The sequence below is a fragment of the Engraulis encrasicolus genome, unplaced genomic scaffold, assembly GCF_034702125.1.
Source record: "Engraulis encrasicolus isolate BLACKSEA-1 unplaced genomic scaffold, IST_EnEncr_1.0 scaffold_1001_np1212, whole genome shotgun sequence".
In the NCBI taxonomy this organism is placed as follows: Eukaryota; Metazoa; Chordata; class Actinopteri; order Clupeiformes; family Engraulidae; genus Engraulis; species Engraulis encrasicolus.
The window spans coordinates 1-15,529 of NW_026944462.1; the positions used below are offsets into that span (position 1 = coordinate 1).

General features: G+C 42.0%; 1 protein-coding gene across 1 annotated transcript; it reads right to left on the bottom strand.

Annotated features, from left to right (window-relative positions):
* Window positions 1-10,080: 10,080 nt before the first annotated feature.
* On the bottom strand, window positions 10,081-12,819 carry LOC134441948 (uncharacterized). Its single transcript, XM_063192327.1, has 2 exons — window positions 11,970-12,819; window positions 10,081-11,216 (listed from the first exon to the last, which is right to left on the bottom strand). Exons 1-2 carry the CDS (start codon window positions 12,128-12,130, stop codon window positions 10,280-10,282), a joined length of 1,098 nt encoding a protein of 365 aa, XP_063048397.1. The 5' UTR covers window positions 12,131-12,819; the 3' UTR covers window positions 10,081-10,279.
* Window positions 12,820-15,529: the final 2,710 nt, after the last annotated feature.

A 15,529-nucleotide genomic window follows, 5' to 3' on the forward strand; every position in this document is an offset into this window, starting at 1 on the left:
TGTCTGTCTGTCTGTCTGTCTGTCTGTCTCTCTCTCTCTCTTCTCTCTCTCTCTCTCTCTCTCTCTCTCTCTCTCTCTCTCTCTCTCTCTCTCTCTCTCTCTCTCTCTCTCTCTCTCTCTCTGCTTGTCTCATTCACTCCTGCTCTTTCATATATATCTCTCTCATGTCATTCTTTCACCCTTGGTCGAAAACATTCTTTTCATCAAGCCCAGTCTGCTCTGGTCCCCCGCTCTGCTCCTCCGCTCTGCTCTCAGCACTTATTCCCATAAATACACACACAGCTCCAAATATAAACACAAATACACACGCACGCACGTCTCTAATTCAAGGCGATGTTCTGCATTTATTAATTTTCTGACTGCCACTTCCACATACGCTGCACAGATGCTTGTTGTCTCCCTCGATGGAACAATTTCTTGCATCCTTCTGGAACCGGTAAACCCGTTTACACGAAAAATAATCATCATTAATTTGAAATGGTGGGACATGCCCACACATTTGTGTGTCGTACAAAGCCAAGCCCACACATTTTGTACAATTATGTTTGACAAGAAAAGGACTAAAAACACAGTGCATCCTGTTGTTATTGTAGATAAGTTAATAAAAGCATAACGGTTATCAGGGCTCTAGATTAGCTTTTTTTCATCACCAGCCAAAATGACAAGTATATGTTCATCTTACTAGCCAAACACTAATGGGTCAAAGTGGCTAAGTTGGTCATTTCCACCAGCCAAATTTTACCATCATTTGGCCAGTTGGCTGGTGTTAATTTAGAGCCCTGACGTTTTTTATAATAATGCCTTGTTTGACAATGGAGTTAAATGTGATGTTAAAAGCATTTTATAGTTTCTATGTTCACATACATCATATTCGTCCTCTTCTTTGTAGGGCAGGTCAGGGCAGAGTTGTCTACTCAAAATATCATCCATTAATTTTTCAATTATCACCCTCCCACATACACCATAAGTAATAATTGTTCAGTTGATTGAAAAGCCCCATCATCGTTATTCGGCATGATTGTATTAAAGGCCCCTAATTGGCCTTTCTTTCATATACTCGTGCACCTGTGTTCATTAGACGAGATGAGTTGTTAAGTACAATCAAGATAATAATAATTCTAAAAGTTCATTTATTAATGATTTATATATCGCGAAAAGTAGAGCCCAAGGTTTTATATGTGGCACGCTGCTTCTTCTGGGAGTTCTCAAATTATACGCAATTTTAATCAATGACAATATCTCTGTGTCTTATCTATTAATATTCAATTATCTAATGTACTTCAATCATTATCCCTGGTGGCAATTTACATATCAATGTAACTACAATCACGGAAATAGATTAATTCTGAGCTAATCAGTGAAACTTTAACAATGTAGTGGTGGTAGATAATACACAGCTTTCTTCTCAGTATGCTCCGTTTAACCTTGAGGGTGTCTATCAAACACGCTGCACACACACACACACAGACACGCACACAAGCACGCACGCAGACACACACACACACACGCACGCACGCACACACGCACACATGTACGTACGCATGCACGTGCACACATGCAATCTGGCCCACACACATACAGGTCCACACAGGTATGCACACACACACACACACACACACACACACACACACACACACACACACACACACACACACACACACACACACACACACACACACACACACACACACACAGACTTACCTTGGTTCACACACATACACTCTGACACATGCAGGCACACACACACACACACACACACACACACACACACACACACACACACACACACACACACACACACACACACACACACACACACACACACACACACACACACAGAGACACACACACACACACACACACACACACACACACACACACACACACACACACACACACACACACACAATGGATCCCACAGGTGCAAGGACACACACACATGCATACAAACATGAACACAGTCACTTTTGCCAAAATAGACGAAAACAAAAAAAGGCTTCCAGTTTGTCAAGCCATTGTTAGGGACCAAGGCTTTCTCTCAGTCAGCAAGACCAAATCAACTATAATTGAGTGTTCAGATAGGCCCTGAACACCACTTCCAAAGGAAGCTTTGTATCACTGGCCACTGAAGCTACACTTATCTTTTATGCAGAAGGAAAAGAATAAAGCCTTTGTTGTAGTTTAGGTGCGAAAAACCTACTCCCACACGAGAGCGTGTGAGAGAGGCAATGCTTTCACTGTGACTTTCAGCATAAGTCCTTTATATGGTAGACTGACTAGACTGTGTGGGTTTGATAGCAGACCTCTTACTGAAATCTGGCGATGATGGCTACATGGGGTCATTTTGTTTCTTTCGAGCATGGTCGCTGGGCAACAACATTGATGATGAGCCCCTAATTTTCCGAGTGGTTGATCAAAAGAAATGTGTTGCCTAATAATATCCGTGGAAAAGTGTCCGAAAGGAATTGATGATGAACTGACCATGGGCCACTTATACTCTGCCTGTGCTCTTTCTGCTGTGCCAAAGAGCCTGGCTCACATAAGCTACTTGGTGCACAAGAGTAGTTTTCAGTGTGTGATGGTGTGGCCAAAGATTTTCTGGGTCCTAACCTAATTGTGGCATCACAACTTTAAGGGGTTGGGGGGTGGTTCTGACTGACAGAGCCTGTCTCTTTGGTGAAGAATTCAGAACCCCAGTTCAGAAGGCTCAGTCCCAGCAGGTTAACTCCATTCCCCTTCAGTACAAATTGGTAATTATTAAGTAATACCAACTGTGTGTTAAATTTTACTCCCTAAATGTTAAATTAACACTGTATAACTATGTACCCTAGATACCTATCTGTGTGCCAGAGCTGGGTGACCTCTCATCTTCTTTTCTAACCCCAACCCTATAACCCTAACCCCAATCCAACCACTCCCAGCGGCATTGAGTGTTTAAAGGACCACTTCAGTCAATTTCAATATGCTGCTGTATTGCTCACGCTACCCTTGACTTGTCAGTACCCGGTGATGCCACATTTTTCGGCTCAGTCCTTTCCGAGATAAGAGCTATTCTAATGGGGGCAGCGTTTGTTTACTTTTTTTAAAAAAATTAACATAGGCCTACTATTAGGCCTAATATTTTCCCAAAAGGTTCCGCTGTTTGCTAGTTTAGCTGTCTGCTGATGTTGCATAATCTTTTGGATGTTTTTGGGAATAAATAAAAAATCTTTTTTTGAAATGTCAACAAACTGCTGCCGCCATTACAATGACCAGGATCTTGGAAAAGGCTGAAGAAGGGGGAAAAAGCCCTCAGGTACTGACAAGTCCAGGGTAGTATGAGCATTACAACTGCATGTTGCATGAAGTTATCCTTTAAGCCAGTGTTTCTCAACTGGTGGGTTGCGACCCAAAAGTGGGTCGCGGAGGGGTCATGGGTGGGTCGCGGAGCCTTGGTGTAAAAAAAACACAATAATAATTTAAAAAATCGAACTTTTCCTGCAACTTTTATTTTGATAGGCTAGTGAACTCCGTGTCATCTGTCGTCATAGATACAATCTGAATGTTTATGCGAGATAGATAGCGTGCAACCAGTCATTCGAGTCTTGGTTACATTTTGAGAATTGCATTGAATTGACTTGAACGCTAAAAAAATTGGGTCGCTACTGAATGAGAGTGGAAAATGGTGGGTCCCAAGACTGTTCCAGTTGAGAACCACTGCTTTAAGCCAGGAGTATCAAACATAAGGGACGGGGGTACATATGGATTAATCCGGCCCCAGACCTGTTAAAGAAAAACAAGGCCGACAGGCGGACAACAGATGCGTCCCTCTATGCCAGTTCCAACTATGCCATTTTCCCCCCCAAACGCCCCCCTGGCCTCCTCCTAGCCTGTCAACGCCCCCCGAGGATGTACTTTTTGTTTATTGGTCATCATGGACACTCCAAATATTGTGACAGGCAGCAAGGCAGCAAAATGGCGAGACATGGCTTTATTTTTTGCAGTTTAGGGTATAATAAGCTTATCATCATTCTTGGATTTGGAAAAGAACCATAGGCTATGATTTGAAATTTCACATAGCCTAGATGAAGTAGGCTACATTACAAATTACCAGACATTTATTAGGCCTAACAACCTTTGTTATGTGCATGTGGGAAAGAATCTAAACATCGACAAATAGTAAATAAATAAAACCGTTTGGGTGAATCATGCGCTTATGGGTTGAGCCTTTAGGTGAATAATGGACTTTTTTTCAATACCAGCTTCACCGTCAAGGCACCAGAGAACGGAAGGCACAAATCAGTGAACTTCCGTGCCAGAGTTTATCAAATGCACACGACTGCAAAGCAATTACGAAAGACGCGTTCTGTCCTGTACCAGAGAAATTAGAACACAGGGGAGAAGGCTCAGTCTCATTGGTTCCCATTGTAGCCAGTTAGCTTTGCATGCCTTCTGCAGTAACGAGCGTAGGCCAGTCCTTCATGTGGGAAAATGTATGGAATGGAAAGGGGAACCCATGCTAAATACATTGCTACTGCCATTTCCAGTCACAAATATTATCAACAAAACATTCCTGGTAAGCACTATGACTGTTGTTTAACAATAGGCTGTATTGACAAATCATTCAGGTGTGTAGTTTTACAGCTGGTTAGAAGATTTCAACCTGTACTCGCTAGCATCGTGCTAATGTTTATGGGTTTGGCCCCATAAAAATTGAGCTTTGTGACCCAGTATATAATAATCTAGTGGCGCAAAATAATCGAAACGCTACTCAAATGGGGTCTTATTATTTCTAGCTTCGAACTTAATATTAATATTTCAGGACAAAAAATTATAAAAAATCACAAAAATTATAATGGTAAAAAACTCCATTGACACCCATTCATTTTGCACTGTCCCGTGGTTAGGGTTAGCCAATTGTGGCTAATAGGAAGTTCCGTGAGTGAACAGCCCCTGCCTGTACTCTCTCTGAGCGCAACGAAAAGCACCATTGCCCTTCCAAATGGCAGTTGGTTTGATTTTTTAAACTCACTGCATTTTTTTTTTAAAAACACGCATTTTGTGCTGATAACGTGAAACTCAATTACCCAGAATGCTGCACGTGAGCTCTCTACCCGGGTCGGGTGATTCTGGAAAACAAACATGGCGGCAACTCGCTTTACTACCTTAATATTGTGTTAATCCGACGCTAGATTTCTTAACTGATGAAAATCGAAGGCAGAAATCAACATTGTAGTGTCTAAATATGAGGTCGATTGGTCTATTTGTGGCGTACATCACGATCGGCTGAGTTGTTGGCCTCACGTTTGTCAGTTAGCCTGTGGCTAGGCTACTTTTCGCCAACGTTAGCATCCGGTTTAGTATAGAAAGGCTATGCTTGCACGCATTCGCTCCGTAGTCTGCCGCCTTGTGGCCACAGGAAGGAACAATTTAAAGAAAGCGTTTCAGACGGACAACAATTGAATGAAAGCGTTTCAGACGGACGGACGGACAGACAGACCCTGTTATAGAGATGCTGGACGCATCTAAAAACTATACGTCAAAATATGAGGTAAATTTCCGTCCCTTTACAAAGTTGTCTGAGATTTCAAGTTATTGGTTGCCATTCAGTGCTCCTGATATACTCGCTGTCATCCACCCTGTGATCGATGATTGACTAGTAATGGGATTCCAACATGAAGCAAAAATTTGTGATAATTTGCTATCACATTACAGGTCCAGCCCACCTGAGATCAAATAGGTTACATGTGCCCCATGTATGGCCCAAGTATTCTTCAATTCGAAACCAAAAGTTGCAATTCCTGAATGTTGAGTCAGGACTTGGAGATGGTAGACCACAGTATACATGCTGCAAGCTGTTTCCTCTAGAATATCACAGCTTTTTTCACATGATCACACACACCTCATGTTCACACGCGCACACACAAATACATACACACACACACACACACACACACACATATGCACACACACGCGCGCGCACGCACGCACACGCACACGCACACACCTCACGTTCATCTTCACAGCTATTTTCACCAGAGCTCTTCAACATGCTGCAGCTTCATCCTCTCACACATACAGTAGCCTGACGACATGTGTGGAGGGCTGTGTGTATGTGTGTGTGTGTGTGTGTGTGTGTGTGTGTGTGTGTGTGTGTGTGTGTGTGTGTGTGTGTGTGTGTGTGTGTGTGTGTGTGAGAGAGTCTGTATAAGTGTGTTTGTGTGTGTGGCTGCTTGCAGGGCCGCGGACAGATTTCGCTGGGCCCGGGGGGAAACCATCTGAAAAGGCCCCATCCTCAATTCATAGCCTACAATGCAATGGGGTCCCAGTTCTGAGCCCCTCCTCTCTCTGGGCCCAGGACAACTGACCCCTGTGTCCCCTCCCCACCCCCGGTCGGCAGGGCTGGCTGCATGTGTATGCTTGCTCATGTGTTAAGACGTACATATTACACCTCACTGGACATGTCTGTCTTCCTAGGGTCTTGTTACCTCAACAGACCTCTGTTAGGTGGAATTGTATTTTCTTCCTCAATAGTCCAGACTCGAAACTGTGCCCTTACACAAACTCACAAACAATGAGCTGAACTCAGGCTAAGGTCAGTCAGTATTGTGTCTTTTTGAGATGTTCTGAGGATGGTTTGATAACGTTCTTGGCAGAGCTCAGCATGCATTACACTTGCCTCTCCATGCTCAATCTTAGAGTCCGTCTAAGCCACTTTGTGCTTTCGGATTCATTGAGTGGATCTTTTTTTTGTGATCAACTTTTTATTGCTTTTATGGGGGGAGGGGGGGGGTAGACAGTTACATTCATAACAAGCACTGGTGCATATACAGAAAAGTCGAAGACCTATTCACGAGGATATCATAGCTACCTTTCCTTGTCAATGTCCCATGCACTACAAAATATTCCAGAACCTCATATGTCATATATTAAATAGATGTGTTTTAACTGGAAGGTATCCTGGGCAGTGGAAGGAAGGTAAGATTATTCCACTGCCTAAGGACACCAGATCAACGTTCAGTGGACCTAACAGTCGCCCTATAAGTATACTACCTGTGCTGAGTAAAATTATGGAAAGGATCATTTATATTCAGATACAGAATTACTTTGATTTTAATAGATTAACCACCAAATACCAACATGCATATAGGAAAGGATATTCAACTTGCACTGCCCTAACTCAAATGACAGATGACTGGTTTAGGGAAATCGATAACTCTAAGGTAGTGGCTGCTGTTATGTTAGATTTCAGTGCTGCTTTTGATGTAATAGACCATGAGTTGTTGACTGGAAAGCTTATATCCTATGGCTTCACACAAAATGCCATTTCCCTGATTAGGAGCTATCTCTGTGCTAGAACACAAAGAGTTTGCTACAATGGCAGCTTATCTAATATCAATAACATAACTTGTGGTGTGCCTCAAGGAAGTTGTCTTGGACCATTACTCTACTCCATATTTACCAATGATTTGCCCTCTGTAGTAAAACATTCTACACTGGTAATGTATGCTGATGATTCAACAATGTATTGTGCTGCCAACTCTAGTGATGAACTTGGGGAGGTAATATCCAACGAATTGGAAAGGGTGTATGAATGGATTACTGTAAATAAGCTGGTCTTGAATATATCCAAAACTAAGAGTATTTTATTTGGGTCTAGACACAAACTGGCTACCAAGCCAAAGTTAGAATTATATGTGGCCAAAGAACCCATTGAACAAGTTGAAAAGCTGAAATTGCTGGGCATGGTCATTGACAACCATCTGTCTTGGTCACAGCATATAGATAGAATCATTCAAAAAATGGGCAGTGGTATTCACTTTACTAGACAATGTTCACCATATGTGCCATTTAAAATCCAAGAGCAAGTCTGCAAATCTTTAATTTTATCTCATCTAGATTACTGCTCAGTGGTCTGGGCCTCAGCCTCAAAAAGGGAGCTGGCAAAACTACAAGTCGTTCAGAACAGAGCTGCCAGACTTGTCCTTGGATGTTCACCTAGAACTAGCATCCATAAGATGCACACTGCGCTGTCATGGCTCAGCGTGGAGAAGAGACTGGCCTTAAGAACAGCGACATGTCTTAATGAAGCAATAAAAACGCAGAGACCTGAGTCTTTGATCCAGCAAGTAGTGTTTTGTAACACGGCTCACAAATATGCCACCAGGAAAGCAGGCAAGGGTGACATTGTGCTACCAAATCCAAAAACGAATTCAATGAAAAGAACTGTGCTTTATAGAGCAATTAAGACATGGAACGAATTGCCATTGGATATCCGTGAAGACACGGGCAAAAAAACCTTTAAAAGGAAATTAAAAAGGTATCTTTTGAATGGTTGATATAGGTGTCATCTTAAGTTGTAAGGTCTGTTTTTTTTTATTGTTTTAAATGTGTGAAGGAGAACTTTCAGCAATGTGGCAGCATTGCTTTTTATAACAGTTTGCTAGACTTGTTGCTGACCTTCTGAGATCTTCTTGTATTTTTTTTACTTGAATCTTTGAAAAACTCTTTGTTTTTTGCAAGGCGTGTTTATCTGTATTGTTATTAATCTGAAATGTGATGTGTTACATGTATTTGGAATAGGACCCCAGGAAGACTAGCGAACTGCTACGGCATAAGCTAATGGGGATCCTTTAATAAAATAAAAAAATAAATCTGCGATAGGCTAAACACAATTTATCCAACAAGCTTGTGGATAATATTGCCACCTTTCCCCTCTCCTGCGGTAGCCAGTTGCCTTCTCAGAAGAAGCAATCTGAATCGGAAAGAGAGCGCACTGTTCAAGACCCGCGGCAAGACTGCAATTGTCATCTGGTTCGTGGTGTCAACCTTCAGCCAAAACGTAGACAGACCCTTTTTTTATGAGATAGACCTACCTTATTCGCAGCAGCCAAAATCAGTCAGACAATAAGTGCTTAACGAGTAGTGCAGGGTAGCGAATGCTCTTCTATCAGGGTAAAGTTTGCAATTGGAGAGGGTGATTGAAGGGCTAAATTAACCTCTTACCGCAGAGCCCATTATGTCCTATTTTGGAGAGGTTTTTGAGACCATGACTTTAGGATGCTACAGCTTTTGAATACCATTATCCACATTGAACTTTGAGGGTTTATTTTGAAGCAGATACTTGGGAGAAGACATCCAGCCAACTCCAGCTTTTTATGAACATCACTAAATCTACATTTCAGATCATTATATATAAAAAAAACATCCGAAAATATGAAAATCGCCTAATTTTTGTTTAGTTTTCAGTGTGTACCTGGATGGTTATTTGAGATGCAGAGTAAAATAGTACATTTCCTCAATGCACATGTTGTCAGCAAGTAAAATTCAGAATTTGAAGTAGATCTGTAAAGTTACAGAGGAGTTACATAGCAAATACCACAGGTACTAATGGGCGTCTCCAAATATATATATAAGTTATCCATATGTCCTATTTTGGAGAGGTTTTCAGACCATGACTTTAGGATGCAATAGCTTTTGTTTTACATGGTCCACATTGACCATTGAGGGTTTATTTTGAAGCAGACACTTGGGAGAACACATCCAGCCAACTCCAGCTTTTTATTAACTTCATTAAACCTACCTTTCAGATCATTACATACAACAAAAACATCCGAAAATGTGAAAATCGCCTGTTTTTTTGTTTGTTTTCAGTGTGTACATTGATGGTTATTTGGTATGCACAGTGAAATACTACATTTCCTCTATGTCCATGTTGTGAGCAAGTGGGATCCAGAATTTGAAGTAGATATGTGAAATTACAGAGGACTTACATAGCCATTTCCACAGGTACTAATAGGCGTCTCCAAAAAACATATAAGCTATCCATATGTCCTATTTTGGAGAGGTGTTTAGACCATGAGTTTAGGATGTAATAGCTTTTGTTTTACATGCTCCACATTGACAATTGAGAGTTTAAATTGAAGCAGACACATGGGGCAAGACATCCAACCAACTCCAGCTTTTTATTAACTTCATTAAATCTACATTTCAGATCATTATATACAACAACAATGTGAAAATCACCTTTTTTTTAGATTTCAGATTACAGTAAAACACCACAGTTCCTCATTGCACATGTTTTCAGCATGTAGAATCCAACACTTGAAGGGCTTTCACTTTCACTTTCAGATTATTAAAATGACATAGATGGTACATAACAATGTCCACAGTACTAATAGGCATCAAAGCACAACAATATTACAATTGTGTTTTTGTACCATTATTTCAAATAAACCAATAGTAGGACCTATCATCCCTCATAAACCTGCTTCAGTCTTTGAGGAGGAGTATAAACATATTATAAAACAGTCCATACCAGAGCCCCGTTAGCCAGAACCATCCTCTCATCCACTGAGAGGTTCTGGAGCGGGTGGAAGTAAGCCCTGCACGCCGTCAGGAGGTCATCATGCAGCGGCCTGAGGCGGCAGAGGCCATCGTGCCCAGGCTGGCCCTTCAGCTGATCATTTGCTGCATCAACAGCCGGGTCACTCATGTGAAGGGTTGAGAAGATTACCTCGTATCTGTACCCTGGCATGACGGATGCAGGGAAGGGAAAACTGTGAAGGCGGTCCTTCCTCCATCCGTCCCGCATCTCTGGCAACTTCATCAATCCCTTGTAGATGACCAATCCGATGAAGCGGTACATCTCCTCCGGCTCTATGTCGACCCACTTCCTCTTTCGTCCTTGTGCAGCCCTTTTTGCAGCATGGAGATTGGTATGCCTGCACAGGGTCCTAACCACGTCCTTGCTGAAAAACAATAAGAACAGGTCAAGCGGCCGGTAGTCTACCTGAGGGTCCAGCTGTGGTCCTGGAGGGCGCCTGGGTCGAAATGGCAACGGTGGAGGCTCCACGTCTTCACTCGTTGCATCACGCCAGAAGTCGGAGTCCTGCGGCGGTGGACCCAGGGATGCACGCTTCGCAGGACGGCTTGGCGTTGAGGCAGGGGCTTGTGAGGTGCGTTTACCACTCGTAGCACCACTGCTTGGTGGAGGAGGGCATGGAGTTGGAGCAGAGGCTTTTGAGGGGCGCTTACCACGACTAACTGGAGGAGGGCATGGAGTTGGAGCAGGGTGGAGATCACGGCGCCTGCCACTCATGCGCACACTGCTGGCAGCTGGAGGAGTTGGAGAGGCAGCTGGAGGAGTTGGAGAGGCAGCTGGGTGTGGGGCAGTTGAAGTCCCTTCCAAAGGGTCATCAGATGTGTTCCCATCATCCGAGTCAGATGTCTCCTCACTGTATGAACAAGAGGATACACAACATTAATTATACTTTTATTTAGATGTAACAGTTTTTTTTAAATTACATTTTCATTTACATTACATTTTCAAAAAATTACATTTCATTTACCACTACATTACAGTGCAAAGACAGACTGAAGAATAAATCATGGCTATATATTGACAGTATGAATTGCCATAACATATTGTAGTAAAGCAGGCTGCAGGACATGGGAGTGCACTGACAATGAATGTGACAGTTCATGCTTTTTTTTTTTTTTTTTGCCTCACTGCTAATTGCATGTCAGCTGAATAAGTTGCCATTATCCATTTAGCTTGGCTACACCAACAAAATGCAAGTTATAGTATATTTATCATTACATTACAGTTAATCATATAGTTGCAGACATAAGCACTTTAGAATAAACTTACAAAGTAATGATAAACAGCATTGCCATTCAATACTGTAAATGGTAAAAGACATGGGAAACACTGACAGTAAACGCATTTTTCTTTCTGACTGCATGATTTGTGTATGTATTCATGTATGGAATCAATTAAATGTAATAAAATGTATTCTCACTATACTGCTGTCTAATATTCCTGTCAGTGTTTATATCTGGTGCGTTTGCAGCGTCTGTACTGCTGGCACAATTACCACATGGGGACAATAAAGTTCTAAACTTTCATTCAGCAGCAGAATTATCACTTTCATTATGCAGTGACACAATTATGCCTTTCACGATACAGTGACAAAATGATCACTTACAAATCGAGGACGACATCTATGCCGTCCTCAAACGCCTGAAGCGCTGAGTCGGTGCTGTCAGCTTCGGACACCGCATCATCCTCTGTCTCATTCCCGCCGTCATCAAAAAGTTGAGCGTGGATTTCGGCCAAAGTATAGCGCTTCCTACCGCGTCCATCCATGATGTCTTCACAACACTCGACTCACAGAAAGCACAGACGACTCACACTCACAGGCAACACACACTTTTAGGGAGTACAAACCCGAAATTGCTGACGAGAAATGCTGCTCTACGATGCGTAAAGCAAGCAGAGTAGGCGGCAACTCCAATGTTGTTGTGACAACCAAAACCATGCGGCAGATACGCATGCCGTCAAAAACGTGAGGGATTCACCAATCGGGATGAATGACCAACCTACATTGTCAGAAGAAAGCATACTATTGGCTGGATTAGATGTCACTCATGTTTGGGTGAGCGTTTGTGACCTCTCAGCCTATCTTGTCAACTACCAAAATAAAGGTTCACTACGAGAGGCGTACAAGAATGCTGTGCTTAGGTGAAACAGACGTCTGCCTCTCCGTACACGTTGCTCCACGCCAAAAAATAGCTCTGGAATATTACAGGGGACATCGTCAGCTTTTGATTCATGTGTAACAATAGATGACAACTTGAAGAAATGTGGTGAAAACATGTCAGAGAAGATGATGCAGCAAAGTGGATGTACACAAGGCACCATTCTTAGCGTCACATCGATCAAGCAAATAAACATCGTTTTGGACTATGGAAGCATACTGGATGGCTTATTGGCACAGTTTGAAGGTTGGTGACTTTATTTGTACCGTTTGTGTGTGGTAAAAATACATTTAAATGTGTCAACAGAGAGCGTTTTTAACACTTAGCAACTTCCTATTCAAATGACTGGGAAATGCTAAGCTAGGTTCTTGCTAACAACTAAAGCCTGTTCTTGCTAACAACTGCATCAAAGTTGCCCAAATTTGATGGGCACCGAGTTGAAACTATACTAATAACGGGTAGTTGGTCAGTTTGGCTGGAAATTGGTCATAATAGAATATAACAACATGCGTCCTGTTGCAACTTGGTTTTTTTTAAACTGGGACCGTCGACGGGCCCGGAAGTGGGCGTGGCAGGTTAAGAGGTTAAGTCCGAAATCAAAATGATAAAAAAATACGGTCGATTTATTTACAATACCCTACATGACAGAAAGAAAACGTGTAGGGGGTCAACTGAAAATACCCATAAACTGAGGACTATAGGCAACGTCAAAGTAAAATACAAACACGAAATCAAACAAAGCTTTTTTTTAATGCGGTACACCTAAAGCTTCACAAAATCCACTGGTTAACAGCAGGTTTTACGCACACATTTCGAAGCGGTTAATCACAGATGCTGCTCTCTTCCTTGCTCTCCCTTGCACCCCAACGTACACTGGGTTTAATACACCCTGCAATACTGGCAAACTATTATTCAATTACCATTTCATTTGTTCATGCAAAGACGCGGCGGAGAGAGAACGCGCTCCTGTGCAGTGTTAACGTAGCGATTTAACTTCTCTCTCTCTCTCTCTCTCTCTCTCTCTCTCTCTCTCTCTCTCTCTATATATATATATATATATATATATATATATATATATTGTTTTCTGGCTCATGCGCGAACTATTTGTTGTCATTCAGAATCAGAAACATCAAAGTGTCGGGAGACAGCTTTCTCTTGTTCCGGTAACTAAAAAGTTACCGGAAAGTCAGAAAACTCGCTGCATGACAATGTGCTCAATGGTCAATAGCCTACTTCTAGATGCACTATAGTCTATAGCCTAGACGCGCGCTGCTCTGATTCAAAGCGAGCACAAGGGTCAATAGCCTACTTCTAGACACATTAAACCGCACTGCTTTGATTCAAAGCGAGCAGGCTGTGCTTGGTCCCGCCTCTCTGCCCGCAGATGGGAGTAAAGTAACGGCGTAAAAGTGAAAAAAAAAGCTTCTCAAATATTGTCTAGATAATTGTCAAAAAATGTAAGGGCGTAAACGTAAATTGTCAAAAAATGTAACGACGTGAAAAAAAAAGCTTCTCAAATATTGTCTAGATAATTGTCAAAAAATGTAAGGGCCTAAACGTAAATTGTCAAAAAATGTAATGACGTAAACGTTAAAAAACCAACAACATAGCCCTACCAGTTCAAATGAGTAAGTAACATTTTATTTATAGATTTACATGTTTAAATCAACAAAAAACTAAACTTAACAGCTGATTTACATATTTAAATAAACAAAACCCTTAAAATGAGCATTAAAAAAGCTGATTTACATTTCTAATATAGGCAGGCTGAAGAAAACCCGTTAAAATGAGCATTAAAAAAGCTGATTTACATTTCTAATATAGGCAGGCTGAAGGGACGTTTAGTTGAAACCTAAGGATCTTTAGTTCAATTTTAAGGACCTTTCGTAGGCTTTTGCGGTAGACGGAACGTCCTCGACGAAAGATCCCCTGCCTTATACGAATGGTCCAACGTTTTGTTCGAATGGTCCCCTCTCAAGAATCCATTCGAAAAGACCTGTACCCATATACAGTAGTCATAGTCCATATAGTCCCTTCAGTCCATATAATCCTTTCAGACCATCATTTCAGTCCAAGGGTCTGCAAGGGTATTTACAGGTAAAAAAAAGACAAAAAGAAATAAAAAAACACTCAGCTAAGAAGAGGAAAGAAGAAGAAAGAGAGAGCAAAAAATACACAAAAAACATGCATCACTTAAACCTACCTAAACTCACTGAAGGTGAGCTCGACCGTTTAATTCTTGAATTCTTACAAGAAATGATTGCCATTTTTACATTGAGTGGATCTTGATATGGACACGATATACTACCAAACCACATTGTTCCTCCACCTTAACCTCTACGGTCTATTGTCTTTGAGCACTGTGTGTCCCTTTCCCATGAGGGGCAATTAGGTCACAAAGGGAAATTTTATTTTTTGCTTTAATTGCCTGTAATTGCTCTGTCAATTAGCATTTCTGTTGTGTGTGGCACTGTCCTCAGTGTGTGTGTGTGTGTGTGTGTGTGTGTGTGTGTGTGTGTGTGTGTGTGTGTGTGTGTGTGTGTGTGTGTGTGTGAAAGAGAGAGAGAGAGAGAGAGAGAGAGAGAGAGAGAGAGAGAGAGAGAGAGAGAGAGAGAGAGAGAGAGAGAGAGAGAGAGAGAGAGACAAAGAGCAAGGGAGGTAGGGAGGTAGGAAGGTAGGGAGAGAGAGCGAGAGAGCGAGAGAGCGTGTGTGTGTGTGTGTGTGTGTGTGTGTGTGTGTGTGTGTGTGTGTGTGTGTGTGTGTGTGTGTGTGTGTGTGTGTGTGTGTGTGTGTGTGTGTGTGTGTGTGTGTGTATGTGTGCGTGCATGCATGTCCTGCCAGCTGCTCTTCATCCTCTCTGAGTCATCATGATTCTTTTCCTCACCGTCTAACAGCTGTGTGTGGTGTGGTGTGGTGTACATCCAGAAACAGAGCTATTAGCTAAAACTGCACACCAAAATGAGTGTAATGAAAAGGCATCATTATTAGCAAGGGAGAGACAGGCTAA